Source organism: Triticum aestivum, chromosome 2B (genome assembly GCF_018294505.1).
Source record: "Triticum aestivum cultivar Chinese Spring chromosome 2B, IWGSC CS RefSeq v2.1, whole genome shotgun sequence".
Taxonomy (NCBI): Eukaryota; Viridiplantae; Streptophyta; class Magnoliopsida; order Poales; family Poaceae; genus Triticum; species Triticum aestivum.
The window spans coordinates 211,858,809-211,874,271 of NC_057798.1; the positions used below are offsets into that span (position 1 = coordinate 211,858,809).

General features: G+C 54.2%; 1 protein-coding gene across 1 annotated transcript in view; it reads left to right on the forward strand.

The window, feature by feature from the left end:
* The first annotated feature begins 1,935 nt into the window (after positions 1 to 1,935).
* The window catches only part of LOC123039168 (uncharacterized), a 34,807-nt gene continuing 21,279 nt past the window's right edge, over positions 1,936 to 15,463 (forward strand). Inside the window, exons 1-6 of the mRNA XM_044462440.1 lie at positions 1,936 to 2,217; positions 2,854 to 2,963; positions 3,241 to 3,339; positions 3,495 to 3,988; positions 4,125 to 4,313; positions 4,767 to 4,975. Of these exons, the coding sequence (XP_044318375.1) occupies positions 2,181 to 2,217; positions 2,854 to 2,963; positions 3,241 to 3,339; positions 3,495 to 3,988; positions 4,125 to 4,313; positions 4,767 to 4,975 (1,138 nt within the window). The 5' untranslated portion in view covers positions 1,936 to 2,180. The remainder of the gene's footprint in view (positions 2,218 to 2,853; positions 2,964 to 3,240; positions 3,340 to 3,494; positions 3,989 to 4,124; positions 4,314 to 4,766; positions 4,976 to 15,463) is intronic.

Here is a 15,463-nt window from a genome sequence, read left to right on the forward strand (position 1 = left end):
TTATATATGAAAGTTGCTTGGAACGACAAGGCGAATCCGAGTACACGGTCTGTTTACCTGTCAGATGCTTCTAACTATCTAAACATGGAACATTCCCTCTCTGGTCATCTGTCTCACGCAGGTCCGGAACCGGGAAAACATTCTCGGTTGAATTCCCCCTTAACCTATATCGTGTAGCCATACGTTAGGTCACATCCGGCACAACATATTGCCATGTCATGCTTTGTGATGCTATGTTTGCTTTATATTTATTGTTTCTTCCAACTCTTCTCTTCGATAGACCCCGAGACCGATGTTGCCCCTGTGATCGACTACGTCTGCGACGACCCTTCTTCCCTTTCAGCGGAACTTCCAGGCAAGCCCCCCTTTGACCATCCCGATATCTCCCATCCAATTCTCTCATGCTTGCATTAGATTTTGCTACTATAATTGATTGCTCCTATTCCGATGCATAGCCTGCTTTTGTAACCTACTTATTTGTTACCTACCTGCTTATCCTAAACTGCTTAGTATAGGTTGGTTAGTGATCCATCAGTGACCCCCACCTGGTCCTTGTTGCCCCTGCTTCATCATCGACGACTCGATCAACGTGATCGACGACCAGAGCCCGACACCTCACATCACATCACGCCCCTTTTGTTGCTCGACTCTGCAGATTTACCATCGAGTGCCGAGGGTGGAACCTCATACATCACTCCTGATGAGATCTCTATAGTGTAGCTATTCGGTCATGGTCATCGAGGGTGATTTCTTCCTTAACCACTTCTGATACGACTCTGTCGTGCAACCCCTCAAGTGTGAACCTCAAGGGTGGTTCCTCTTACGTTCTCCTTGATGATTACATCGAGTGGAATTCACCGGGGGTGATTCCTCGGGTTTTCCCCTTGATGTTTGGACACACAGATACTTGGACTTTACAATTGTTACTTGGAAAGGTGGGTCGACCCTGAGGGGTACGAGCGAGTTCTGTGGAGACGGGTTGACCTGGAGGGTGCTCGCGAGATAATTACGAGGCGTGGCTGGGCATTCCTAGCCCTTGTGCAAGTCCTCGAGACAGGGCAACGGGGTCACATCTTTCGTGAGTCTCTGCTTGTTACCGCGCGTTCCTAATCCACTACGATTTGGATATTTGATCCGAGGGGCCTCTGGCCTAATAGCACTAACCATCACGTGGGCATAGTATGGGCGTTCTGCATCGTATGCATCAGCTGAAGCTTAATAGACGTTAGCGAATGACCGGCGCGCGCCGGGTTAGACTGGTAAGCACCTGCCTTTTTGAAGGAGGTAGCTAGGTCTGCTCACCGGCTGCGTACGCAACATGCAGGAGTTCCCGGGGCGATGGCCCATGACCCCTGGGGGCATAGGTTTAGTTCGGTTTGCTGACCTCTCTATTAAGCTTAGGTCGGGTTGCGGCGTATTGTTTGGCCGAGGCCGGGCATGACCCAGGAAAGTGTGTACGACCGGAGTTAATCGAGCGTGGTGGGTAATTTGGTGCACTCCTGCAGGGAAGAAAACATCTACCGGTAGCCTGTCCTATGGTAACGGACACTCTGAGTTGTATCCCGATCGATACAACTAGAACTGGATACTGAGGCATGATTTAGATATGTTGCTTCTGGAGTCGAGAAAGGATCCCGGGGCATTGACAACAACATAAATATGACTTTCGTTATACTACTCTACTCCCTCCTCTTGCTGCAAGACGGTGGTTTCCAGAAGATGCTTGTCTTTGATAGGACTAGCTTCTCCCCCTCTTCTTCTGGCATTCTGCAGTTAGTCCACAGATACTACCCCCTTTCGTTGATACCGATGCATAAGTAGTGTAGATCCTTGCTTGCGAGTAATTTGGATGAGTACTCACGGTTGCTTTGCTACCCCTTTTTCCCCTTCTTTCTTCTTTCTGGTTGTTGCAACCAGATGGTGGAGTCCAGGAGCCAGATGCCACCACCGACGACTACTACAAACCCGAGGGTGCCTACTACTACATGGAGGCCGCCGACGACCAGGAGTAGTTAGGAGGCTCCCAGGCAGGAGGCCTTGCCTTTTCGATCATGTTGCTTTTGTACTAGCCTTCTTACGGCAAAATTATTTAACTCATTGTCGGTGTCAAAACCGGCGGATCTCGGGTAGGGGGTCCCGAACTGTGCGTCTAATGCTAATGGTAACAGGAGACAGGGGACATGATGTTTTACCCAGGTTTGGGCCCTCTCGATGGAGGTAATACCCTACTTCCTACTTGATTGATCTTGATGATATGAGTATTACAAGAGTTGATCTACCACGAGATCGTAGAGGCTAAACCCGTGTTCATTTCATATATTCAATCTTTTTTTATACAATCTGTATGGCAACCATGATGCTGAGGTGGTGGCAGCTACCAGCATAACAAGATGGCAACTGTCAACAAAGCATGATGGCAAATAACATAGATAGATGGCAAATCTTTTTCTTTCATTCTCTTCAACTTGATGACTCAAGATGGCAACCTTCATGCTTCCTTTTCACCATAGCATGATTGCAACTCATATAGCTTCCTTTTTATTGTATATACCAACATTTTTCAACAACACAAAAAATGTTTTATTTCATACATTCATTATCTCTTATACAATCTGCATGGCAACTACTAGTATAACCAGATGGCAACTGCAACACAAGCATGATGGCAACCAACATAGATAGATGGCAAATCATTTTCTCTCCATTCTCTTCAACTTGATGACTGAAGAAAACTACATAAGCTTCTTTTTTCACTATAGCATGATTGAAAATGACATAGGTTCCTTTTTTGTGTATACCAACTCATGTATGTCGATGCTCTTGATTTGTCCACCGTTGACTTTACCGGGATAGGTGGCCCGCCGCCTGCACATAAGTTTGATGTCTCTGCATGGACGGACGCTGCTGGCAAGGCTATGCTTGCCGTAGACAAGATAACCAACACGAAATATGGAAAACTGCAGGTTAGTTCTGCCTTCTTTCTTGCACAGCATTCTTCAATTTCGGATGTTGTATAACATGTGAAAATCCCCGTACGGCAATCATGTATGGCTAACAAGAGATATATACATTTGGCAGCCATGGCTGTCTGCACATGGCAACCATGTCTGACCACATATGGCAACTCTGCCATCTGTGTGGAAAGTCCTTTTTTATTTCCTCTTTTTTGCAATACATGAATTGTTAGCCACTACATCTTATTTCTCTCTCACATCTTAGTTGTTTTTTGCTGGTTTACAGCTAATGGCCAAGAATATTGTAGACTACATTATGTTTGGTGGGCCACAAAACTTTGGCAAGTGGATGGATGTGCATTCAGCTCCATCTTGTCATACTGAGGTAATCAAGGATGTTCATTTTGTTTTTTGGAAATTGTGTTTTCTCTTTTGCATTATATATATATATATATATCTTATGGTTGTTTTGTTTTTTTGTTCTTACGCATGTGACTGTAATATCTTTGGTTTTTGCTACTTTTTTGTTTTTGCGCTCAGGCGAGGGCACCTGTTGAGCATCTAGTTGGGCAGTTTGCCTCCGGCATGACCAGCTTGCTTGGGAAGTTGGTTGAGGGTTGGACTACAATTAATGTCTCAGACAGCGACACGGTTGCGAGGCAATTCACATCATTCGTTAAAGAACAGACACACCAACCAACTGGTTGCCGTGGCCGGTACGACTACAATAGCTCACCGGAGCTTCCTGACATGCAAGATGATCTAGATGGAGACGCTGGTCTCGACAAGGACGATGACGATGACATGGAGAATGTGCAACATGCAACCGACGACGATGAACATGGTGAAGTTCGTGCAGGTGGTACGAAGGGTAAGGCTGCAGTAGATGTCCCTCCAGTGGAGGAAGCAGTTGAACAAACAGGTGCGGGAGACACGGGGGTGTCGCCTTCAAAGGGGGGCAGAGTTCCAGAGGATGTTGGGCAGGGCTCTGTTGGCAAGAGGTCTAGGACCGATCCCGTAGCTACTAGGAGGAGGTTCGACATTTATTTAGTGTTTTGTTTTTCTCTCCTTTTCAACAGATCGACCCTCTTTTTCATTGTTTTGCTAAGCGTGGCATGATTTTTGTGTCTCACACTTGGTATCCTTTTTTGCCATCTTTTCTACGTGCAGCAAGGCGACAGCTGGTGGACAAGCAGTTAAGAAGAAACAAGCACCAACGCCAACCCGTGCTTGTGCTCGATTGAACAAGGGAGCTCCCACTGTTGGTGACACCACTTCCACTAGGTCGTCTCCTCGTATGTCGACGTCAAACACTGGTGATCATGTCGTGTTGGAAGACTTGAGGAAGACAATCAAGAAGTAGGTTCTCCCTGATTTTGTATTTGTCATAGTGCTATTCTTTTGTTTGATTCATTCTAGATCATACACAACTTTTCCAGTTGATATATTTGTGGGGCAACTACCCGTCTGCTTTTCGTTGCAGCTGTTCAGTTTGCCATATGGGCTAGTGCCATCAGTACCACATGGAAACTTCCTTTTTTCTCATGATTTATTTTTTTGCTGCATGGCAACTCCTATTTGTACTCCATGGCAATTGCTAAGTAGGTCACATGGCAATTCTTACCCCACTCATATGGCAACTAGCAGCTCTCCAGTGGCTTCCACCCCCCAACATTTTTCTTATGTGCTCATCCATACCTTGTTCTCAAATGGCAGCTTTGGCACATCACACATTTTTCCATTTTTAAATATGACTACCATGGCAACTATTTTTGTTCAAAATTTTTATACTCTTCATGCGCTTTCTTGCAGGGTGAAGAAGACTACTACACGCGTGACCAAGAAGAACCGTAGAGACCCACTCGAACGCATCCATTCAAAGCTGTCGACAGGTGGCAACTCAGATGTTCATGAGACGCCAGTCAAGAAAACTGTTGGGGAATGTAGTAATTTCAAAATTTTCCTACGCACACGCAAGATCATGGTGATGCATAGCAACGAGAGGCTAGAGTGTTGTCCACGTATCCTCGTAGACCGTAAGCAGAAGCGTTATGAGAACACGGTTGACATAGTCGTACATCTTCACATTTGACCAAAGACATGATTCGGAGCTGATGCATATAAGGCCAAACTTGCGACGCCGAACACTCCCTAAGGTATTCGGACTTTACAACATATACTGGGTTGAGTAACGCCCTCGATAATGAGCCCTGAGTTTCCAGGTACATGCATTAGTCTGGCGTGACGAAATGCTAATAACGCCAGTATCTGTCGGATTTAGGGTCCGGCAGACCCTTGAGGTTCGAACACTGGGGTGCGCGCGGAGGTTTCGCCTTCTACCTACCTGTTCCTCGCTGAATCGCTAGGATCTAAACTATGAGAAGAACAACACAAGAGACACAGGGTTTATACTGGTTCAGGCCACCATTGTGGTGTAATACCCTACTCCAGTGTGTGGCGTGGTGGATTGCCTCTTGGGCTGATGATGAACAATACAAGGAAGAACAGCCTCGCGAAGGTCTGTTCTTGTGGTGGTGTTGTCCCTTTGGAGGGGTTGATTCTAGATGCCTATCTTATCTCCAGATTCCTGTCCTGATCTCCCTACCCCGTGGGTGGCTAGTCCTATTTATAGGCGAAGGCCCTGGGCCTCTTCCCAAATATTGAGCGGGAAGGGCGCCAACAATTGGCCATTTTGAAGGGGAACATCTAGTACACTTATCCTGACTAAAGTTGGTCCTCGCCTGTCAAAGGCTCTGGTGGTGACGCCGACTTGGGCTCCACGGTGACCTCCATCCTGCCGTTGGACTGGTCTTGGTCTTGTTGCACCGAAATGGATGCCTTTGCTTGATGCTCTCGCCTGCGCTTGCTCCCCTTGCACCAAAGAGGAAAGAAGGACACTGCGCAGGCTGGCGCCCGGCTGGCGCCCGGCTGGCGTCATGGCTTGCGTCATGGGCACCTCGCGAGGTACCCCGCCTTGAACTCTCCGCCTCCTCGTGAGCCAGCCTGACGAGGTCGTGCCTGAGGAAGCTCCTTGTCGTCCGCCCCGCGAGGCTTGGCCCCTCGCGAGGGTCTTGAGCTTGTGTTGATGAAGATGGGCCGTGCTGGGCCCCCATTGAGCCACGCCGCAGGCCGCAGGCAGGCAAGTCTGGGGACCCCCGTTCCCAGGACACCGACAGTAGCCCCCGGGCCCAAGGCGCGCCCGGACTTGGCCGAGCAGAGAGGCGAAAGTGCAAGTGCGAAGCGCCGCGGGCCCTAACAGCCTGCGGCCTTGGGCGCCGCGTGGCGGTTGATTGGACGTGGGCGCCTCCACTTCCCCATGACGCCTCGGCAACTGCACGGATTCAACAAGTCCCTGCATGCAAAACGAGTCATGATTACCTTCGGTCGTGGAGGCCGACGGTTGGCCTCCCTTGGCTATAAGTACGGCACGCCGCGTGCCCTTCCAGTTTATCCCCTCTTGCTTCTCCTTCTTCCTCATGGCCCCGCCAAGGAGGCTCTCGGCCGCAGAGAAGGGAAAAGCTCGCCAGGCCGAGCCTGCCTCTCCCCCGCCCAAGCGCGGCCGCGACCACCCTCACAAGCACCCCGTGGCCTCCACGGTGGTTCCCCGTGACCGCGGAGGTGACTTCCCGCTTGGCGACGAGCGGCCGGCCGCGGCCGAGGGGTGTGTTTCATCCGTGCAACCCCCGAGGCCGCGCTCCCGCGCTGCGGAGGTGCTGCCGGAGTTTGTTGTGTGGGCAGCGGAGCCGGCCAGTGCCCGGCTTCAGCTCCCTCGCTTCCTCCTAGGTGAGCTGCCGGCTGGCGCCCCGGGTGGCCTCTAGCTCCAGGCAGACGGCTGCTGCAGCTGGGCCTCGTGGGCTTCGCTGGAGGTCTCCACGGTCAGGAGCCTGGCCCTGACCCGCGGTTGACAGACGTTTGCCCGCGCGCGTGGCCTGAGCCGCCGGTGCACCCTGCACTTCAAGTTCGACGGCGACGCCACCCTCTACGTGAGGGTGTTCGGGGAAGATGGTCGTCGTGTTGGGTGCTTCCCTGAAGACGACGGCCACGGCCGGGGACCCAGCCCCGGCGAGGATGGAGAGGGCAGCGAGCGCGCGGCTGGCGGCGCCCAGGATTCCTCAAGCTTCACTGGTTCCTCTTCGGGCAGCGACTCTTCTAGCAGCGGCCGCGGTCTACCTTCACGCCGTCGCGCCTGCTTGGAGGGTGGTAGCGGGTCCGCCCACCGTCGCACCCTGGTGAAGCGCGAGAGGGAGTCCGCTTGAGCTCTGGAGGCAGCTCGGGCCCGGCGCCTGGCGAGTTTTGCCTGATTTGTTCCTCCCTCTCCCTTTTCCTGCGCAAAAAGACAGCTGTGTGGGGGCCCCGTGGGGGCATGTTTGTGTTATCGTTGGCAATCATCGTAATGTTTCAATTATTCTGGTACTGTTCCTTCTTGCCGAACGCCTGCACGTAGGTAATCCCCAGCCTTGGCCATGGGGCGACCGACCCAGGTCCTGTATTCGTGTCGCGGTGCCCGTGGGGCACGGACTGGAGGAATGCTCCTGTAGTGGACCCGGGTTGCGAGGTCTTGACCGAAAGGATCGAAACACTCGCGAGGGCGACAGGGTCGTCCCCTCGCGAGACCTAGCGCAAGAGAAATCGGGGTCGGAGGGCGAAAAACCGAAGAGCCATAAGTCAAAAGACAGCGACAGTTTCAATAAAACTTCAAATGAGAATGAACTAGCCAACTGCAGAAAGCAAAGTAAAAAGCCGCGTCCGGCACCTAGCCTAGTCTTCGACGTCTTCTCACCAGCGCGGAGCTAAGTGCTGCCACTGGGCGTGGGAGGGAGCCCCAGGGCCTGAGGCCGGCGCTCCTGAGACTCCGAGGCGTGTACAACCCCAACTCATTATTACGTGAGAGTGTCACGGGCGGTGAGCTTCACAGGCGTTGGCCTTCTTCACAGGCTCCGGGCCTTTCTTCGGGGAAGCAAGCTTCACGGGCATTGGCCCTCTTCACAGGCTCCGGGCCTTTCTTCGGGGAAGCAAGCTTCACGGGCATTGGCCCTCTTCACAGGCTCCGGGCCTTTCCCAAAACGCGATAGCTTCACAGGCAATTGCCTTCTTCACAGGCTCCGGGCCTTTTCCAAAAGGATGGTCTTCACAGGCATTCGCCTTCTTCACAGGCTCCGGGACTTTTCCAAAAATATGGTCTTCACAGGCATTCGCCTTCTTCACAGGCTCCGGGCCTTTTCCAAAAAGATGGTCTTCACAGGCATTCGCCTTCTTCACAGGCTCTGGGCCTTTTCAGGGGTAAAACCTCCGGAGGTGCTGGATGTTCCACGCATTCTTCACTCGCACCCCCTCCTGAGTCTCCAAGCGCGCGGAGCCGGGCCTGGAAACATGAACAACCTTGAACGGGCCCTCCCACATGGGAGAGAGCTTATGAAGTCCCTCCCTGGAGAAAACCCGCCTGAGCACGAGGTCCCCTAACTGAGTCCTGGGGCGGATGTTGCGGTAGTGGTATCGCTGCAGTGCTTGTTGATATGTTGCCGCTCGCAGCGCGGCTTCTCGGCGACGCTCCTCCCCCAGCACGAGGTCCATCGCCCGCATGGCGTCCTGCTGCGCTTCGTTGAACGCCAGGAACCATGCAGACCGACGTCTGACCTCGTGAGGGAGGACCGCTTTGGCTCCATAGACCAAGAAGAAAGGGGTCTGTCCAGTCGGTTTGGTTGCGGTCGTGCGGATGGACCACAACACCGATTGGAGCTCATCGTACCAGCCTCTGCCGCAAGCTTCCAGCTTCTTCTTGAATGTTCTGGTCTTGAGGCCCCTCAGGACCTCCGCGTTGGCCCGCTCGGCCTGGCCGTTGCTTCGGGGGTGCGCCACTAAAGCGTAGCATATCTGCGTTCCAAGGTTAGCACAATATGTTTTGAAGAGGTTGCTGGTGAATTGCGAACCGTTGTCGGTGATGATGCGGTTCGGCACCCCGAACCGGCTCACGATGCCCTTGATGAACTTGACCGCTGAACCCGCAGGGATGGTGCGGACAGCTTCCACCTCGACCAATCTTGGTGAATTTGTCCACGGAAACGTAGAGGTAGCGATAGCCCCCTGGCGCCCGGGGAAACGGGCCCAGGATATCAAGCCCCCAGACTGCGAATGGCCATGTGAGGAGTATGGTCTGCAGACCTCCTGCCGGCTGATGGATCTGCTTTGCATGGAATTGAAAGGCTTCACGGGCCTTTACCAGTTCGACGGCGTCATTGAGCGTGGTAGGGCAATAGAAACCACTTCGGAATGCCTTGCCCACGAGGGTTCGCGATGACGAGTGGTGCCCACAGTCTCCACCGTGTATGTCCGCCAGCAGCTCTTTCCCTTGCTCCCTGGAGATGCAGCGTAGGGATACATCATTTGGTCGCTTCCGGTAGAGTTCCCCATCCCTGATGCAGTATGATGTGGCCTGCCGCGCCATGCGCTCTGCTTCCTCCTCCTTCTCTGGCAAGATCCCTTGTGTCAGATAGCTCCGGAGCTCCGTGACCCAGCATCCCTCTTGAGGCTCCATTGTCAAGAGCAAACGCGCCCCCGAGGCCGTCCGGTAGACCGGGGCTCCCGAGGCTGGCGGCTGGGGGAGCTCCTCCCGAGGCTGCACCGCGCTTGATAGTGATGGCGTGGCCGAGGGCTTGAAGAGCCGCTCTTCGAAGACGCCAGGCTCCTAGGGCAGTCGCCTGGACGCTCGTTTGGCGATGTCGTCGGCCTCCTGATTGGTGCCACGGGGCACGTGCTGTAACTCCAGCCCCCAGAACTGCTTCTCCATCCTACGGACCTCCGCAAGGTAGGCTTCCATGTGCTCATCCCTTGGCTCGTATACTTTGTTGGAGAAGTTGACGAGGAGTTGTGAATCACCTTTGATGGTAAGGCGCTTTACTTAGAGGGCGGCCGCGGCCTTCAGGCCCGCTATCAGGCCTTCATATTCTGCTATATTGTTGGAGACCTTTTCTCCGTGTTGGAAACAGAGTTGCACGGCGTAGTAGAGCTTGTCTTGGGTAGGAGATATAAGTACCGCGCCAGCCCCCGCGCCGTGCCTGGAGAACGCCCCGTCGAAGTACATGACCCAACCGTTCGGCGCCTCACTTCCCGGGGAGAGGGGTCGATCCTCATCGGCCTTTAGGCTCGGCACCTCTGTCCACTCTGCCACGAAATCTGCCAAGGCGGCCCCCTTGATGACTCGGTTCGTGCTGAATTCGAGCTGAAATGCTTGCAGCTCAATGTTCCACTCGGCGACCCTTCCGGCTGAGTTAGGGCTCCGGAGCACCCTTTCCAAGGGGTACACGGAGACAACCTTGATAGGGTGACCCTGAAAGTAGTGCGGCAGCTTGCGCGAGGCCACCAGTAGCGCGAGGAGAAGTTTCTGAGGCATGGGGTACCGTGCCCTCGCATCCCGCAACACCGTACTGACGGAGTACACTGGGTGCTCGACGAGGCTTGGAGCGTCGGTGCTGGTGGCGTCCTCCGGAAACCGTGGTGCCTCCTGAGGCGGCGGAGCCTCCAGAAGCTAGTTGCCTGGGGCAAGGGCCTCTCCCACTCCTGGTGCGTTCCCCTGCGGCGGATGATCTTCCTCAATCGTGGTAGTGATCTCCATGAGTCCTTTTTGGTCCTGCTTTGCCTTGGCGCGGGCAGCCGCCGCGGCCTTGGTCCGACGCTCCTCCGTAACCGCCACTAGGGACGCGCTGGTTGAGTAGGGAGTGGCAACGAGGTAGAGTACCAAGGGCTCTTGTGGGCGTGGGGCCACCATCACCGGTGGGCTGGTCAGGTATCTCTTGAGGTCTTGGAATGCCTTGTAGGCCTCTTTAGTCCATTCAAAGGGCCCCTTTTTCTTCATCAACTAGAAGAAAGGCAGCGCTCGCTCCCCCAACCTGGAGATGAAGCGCCCAGTGCAGTCATGCGCCTAGTGAGCTTCTGCATCTCTCTGAGGGTCTTTGGCGGGCTCATGTCCTCGACTGCCTTGACCTTTTATGGGTTGGCCTCGATGCCTCGGTGGGATACGAGGAAACCCAAGAGCTTGCCCGAGGGGACTCCACACACACACTTCTCCGGGTTGAGCCTCAGGCTTACTGCGTCGAGGCTTGCAAAGGTTTCCTCCAGGTCTTGTATCAGGGTCTTCGCCTCGCGAGACTTTACTACAATGTCGTCGACGTAAGCCTCCACGTTCTTCCCGAGTTGCGGGCCCAAGGTGATGTGCATGAGCCGCTGGAAGGTTGCCCCCGCGTTGCGTAGTCCGAAGGGCATGCATGTATAGCAGTATACCCCACACGGAGTCAGGAAGGCCGTCTTCTCCATGTCTTCCACCGCCATCTTGATTTGATGATACCCGGAGAAGGCGTCCAAGAAGCATAACAAGTCACACTCAGCGGTGGAATCGACGATTTGATCGATGCGTGGGAGCGGTAAAGGATCTTGCGGGCATGCTTTGTTGAGGTTGGTGAAGTCGACACACATGCGTTCCTTTCCTCCCTTCTTTGGTACTACTACAGGGTTGGCCAACCAATCTGGATATCGAACCTCGCGAATGACCCCCGCGGCTTCTAGCTTGTGGGTCTCCTGGATGATGAAGGCCTGCTTTTCAGTGGACCGCCACCTTGCTTTCTGCTTTACGGGGCGCACGTTGGGGCACACGTTGAGGTGGTGCTCGATCACGCCCCGTGGGATCCCTGCCAGCTGATTGGGCTCCCAAGCGAACACCTTCTTGTTTGCACGCAGGAACTTGACCAGGGCTTCCTCCTGCTCGGGCCCGAGGTGGGCGCCTATGGTGAAAGTGGCGCTGGTGGACCCGTCCTCGTCGACGGGTATCTGCTTGGTCTCCGCCTTGTCTTGGGTGAACAATTGTTTCTTCTTGGCTGGTGCAGCCCCCTTGGGCTCGGGGCCCCCCGCGTTGGCGGGCTGTGCTGACGCCGCCGTCTTGAAGGCGAGCTGGAGCGCTCGCAGCGTGTCCCCGGTGTCCCCAGGCACGGTGAGGACTCCGCTGCTCTCGGGCATCTTCATGAGGTTGTACGCCGGGTGAGTCGCGGCCATGAATGGGGCCAGCGCTGGGTAGCCGAGGATGGCATTGTAGGGGAGGCCGATGAGGGCGATGTCGAAATCGACGAGCTCCGTGCGGAAATTGTCGTAGGTGCCGAAGGTCACCGGGAGCCGGATCTGTCCCAAGGAGCTGGATGACCCGCCCCCGATGCCCAGGAAGGGCTGGCTCGGCCGCAGCCGCCCCCGGGGTATCCGGAGGAGGTCGAAAGTTTCGACTAAAAGCATGTTGAGGCCCGCGCCACCGTCGATGAGGGTCCTGGTGACAGCCACCTGGCAGATGGTGGGGGTGCACAACATCGGGAGCGCACCCGAGCAGGACGAGTTGGAGGGGTGGTCTTCCGAACCGAAGGCTAGCCTGGCCTGCGGCTCCGGCCGGTCCCGGGAAGCCCCCTGCCGCGCGAAGGTGGCGCCGACCTGGCAGATGAACGGCTTGACATGGTGACTGGAGGACGGCGCCTGCGAGCCGCCCAGGAGGGCCGCGACGACCGGGGAGGCCGGAGCGGCATGGCGGGCGAGGAAGAGGTCGCGCGGCTTTTCTCCAAAGGCCACGGAGGGATGCAGGGGCGATACTCGTTGCTCGTTCCCCGCCGGGCCGGTGGCGGTGTTAACGGCGGGCGACAGGGAACAACGAGGGCGCCCGCCAACGGGAGCCGTCCGGGCGACTCGAGCGGCCCGACGAGCGTCAGCCATGGATGTGACGGTCGGAGAAGAGCAGGGCAACGGAAAATGAATTCCGGCGCACCCCTACCTGGCGCGCCAAATGTCGTATTTAGGGTTCCGGCAGACCCTTGAGGTTCGAACACTGGGGTGCGCGCGGAGGTTTCGCCTTCTACCTACCTGTTCCTCGCCGAATCGCTAGGATCTAAACTACGAGAAGAACAACACAAGAGACACAGGGTTTTATACTGGTTCAGGCCACCATTGTGGTGTAATACCCTACTCCAGTGTGTGGCGTGGTGGATTGCCTCTTGGGCTGATGATGAACAATACAAGGAAGAACAGCCTCGCGAGGGTCTCTTGTTGTGGTGGTGTTGTCCCTTTGGAGGGGTTGATTCTAGATGCCTATCTTATCTCCAGATTCCTGTCCTGATCTCCCTACCCTGTGGGTGGCTAGTCCTATTTATAGGCGAAGGCCCTAGGCCTCTTCCCAAATATTGAGCGGGAAGGGCGCCAACAATTGGCCATTTTGAAGGGGAACATCTAGTACACTTATCCTGACTAAAGTTGGTCCTTGCCTGTCAAAGGCTCTGGTGGTGATGCCGACTTGGGCTGCACGGTGACCTCCATCCTGTCGTTGGACTGGTCTTGGTCTTGTTGCACCGAAATGGATGCCTTTGCTTGATGCTCTCGCCTGCGCTTGCTCCCCTTGCACCAAAGAGGAAAGAAGGACATTGCGCGGGCTGGCGCCATTGGTCGTCATGGCTTGCGTGATGGGCACCTCGCTAGGTACCCTGCCTTGAACTCTCCGCCTCCTCGTGAGCCAGCCTGACGAGGTCGTGCCTGAAGAAGCTCCTTGTCGTTCGCCCCGCGAGGCTTGGCCCCTCGCGAGGGTCTTGAGCTTGTGTTGATGAACATGGGCCGTGCTAGGCCCCCTTTGAGCCACGCCGCAGGCCGCAGGCAGGCAAGTCTGGGGATCCCCGTTCCCAGAACGCCGACAGTATCCCTCCCGGTTGTGTTAAGTGTCCGGAGGGTACGAAGCAACAAGAGACATTAAAAAAAGGTTTACACAGGTTCTTAATCTAAAAGGAAACCTTTGAGCGGGGCCTTGCTGCACGTCTGCACCTTTATCTCCATTGTGCCGTATCCTGGAAGGATGTAGCACGATGATCATCTGAAAAAAGGAAAAACACAGGTGAAAGACTTCGTGCGAGAAATTGGTTATTCTGAACCTATCATAAAGATGCAATTTGTTATTGTATTAATAGGGTCAAGCCAAACTATGGGCTTTTTTTACATGTGTGCAGCCCCTAGAGCCACCTACGGGGGTATATCCATCGTCCCAAGCTCAGGTTTATCTGGGCTGTTACAACAGGTGGTGCGCCAGACTCGTCTAACCGTGTCTGTGGACGACAGATCATTTATTCTGGTTGGAGAGGCCACTCAGTGTTCGGCTGCTAGAGCCGCCACATATTCTTCTATGCGTAAAGAACGCTCTATATTTCCGCTAACTGTGATGACGCCACGTGGACCGGGCATCTTAAGTTTGAGATAAGCGTAGTGCAGTACTGCATTAAAACGAGCGAAGGCTGTTCTTCCAAGAAGTGCGTGATAGCTGATTCGGAATGGAGCAATGTCGAAGGTTAATTCTTGCTTCTGAAGTTGTCGGGAGAACCGAATACAACCTCTAGTACTAGAGAGCCCGTGCAGCGGGCCTCTACGCCTGGTATTACTCCTTTAAAGGTAGTATTACTTTGGCTGATTCTTGACAGGTCTATCCCCATTTTGCGGATAGTGTCCTGATATATCAGATTAAGACTACTACCGCCGTCCATAAGGACTCGAGTGAGATGGTATCCGTCAATTATTGGGTCGAGCACCAAGGTAGCCGATCCTCCGTGCCGGATACTAGTTGGATGATCCCTGCGATCAAAAGTGATCGGGCAGGCCGACCAAGGATTGAACTTGGGGGCGACGGGCTCTACAACATATACTTCTCGGAGTGCGTGTTTGCGCCTTCTCTTTGGTATGTGAGTTGCGTAAATCATATTCACTGTTTTGACTTCTGGTGGGAATTTTTTCTGTCCCACAGTGTTCGGCTGGCGAGGCTCATCCTCGTCTTCACTTGGCGTCACCCTCCCTTTGTGTTCGGCGTTGAGCTTGCCGGCCTGCTTGAAAACCCAGCATTCTCTGTGGGTGTGATTTGCAGGTTTTTCAGGGGTGCCATGAATCTGACATAATTTGTCTAGAATCTTATTTAGGCTAGACGATCCATCTTTGCTGCCTTTAAATGGATTTTTCTGTTGACCGGGTCGAGAGCCCCTAAATCCGGCATTGACCGTCGTGTTATCTGGGCTGTCTTCATTGTTTCGACACTTGTTTTTATTGCGTCGCGGCTTCCCGTTGTCATCCGTGACTTCGGATGTTCTTGGGTCGCTGGTGCTGCTACGGGCCAGCCAACTGTCCTCGCCCACGCAAAAGCGGGTCATAAGGCTTGTTAAGGCTGCCATTGTCCTTGGCTTTTCATGGCCGAGGTGTCTGGCAAGCCATTCATCCCGGACACTGTGTTTGAAAGCCGCTAAGGCTTCGACATCCGGGCAGTCGACGATTTGATCCTTCTTAGTGAGAAATCTGTTCCAAAGCTTTTGGGCTGACTCTCTAGGCTGTTGAATTATGTGACTTAAATTGTCTGCATCCGGAGGTCGGACATAGGTCCCTTGAGAATTGGCCCTAAAAGCATCCTCAAGTTCCTCCCAGCTTCCAATTGAGTTTTCTAGGAGGCTTTTCAACCAGTGCCGAGCTGGTCC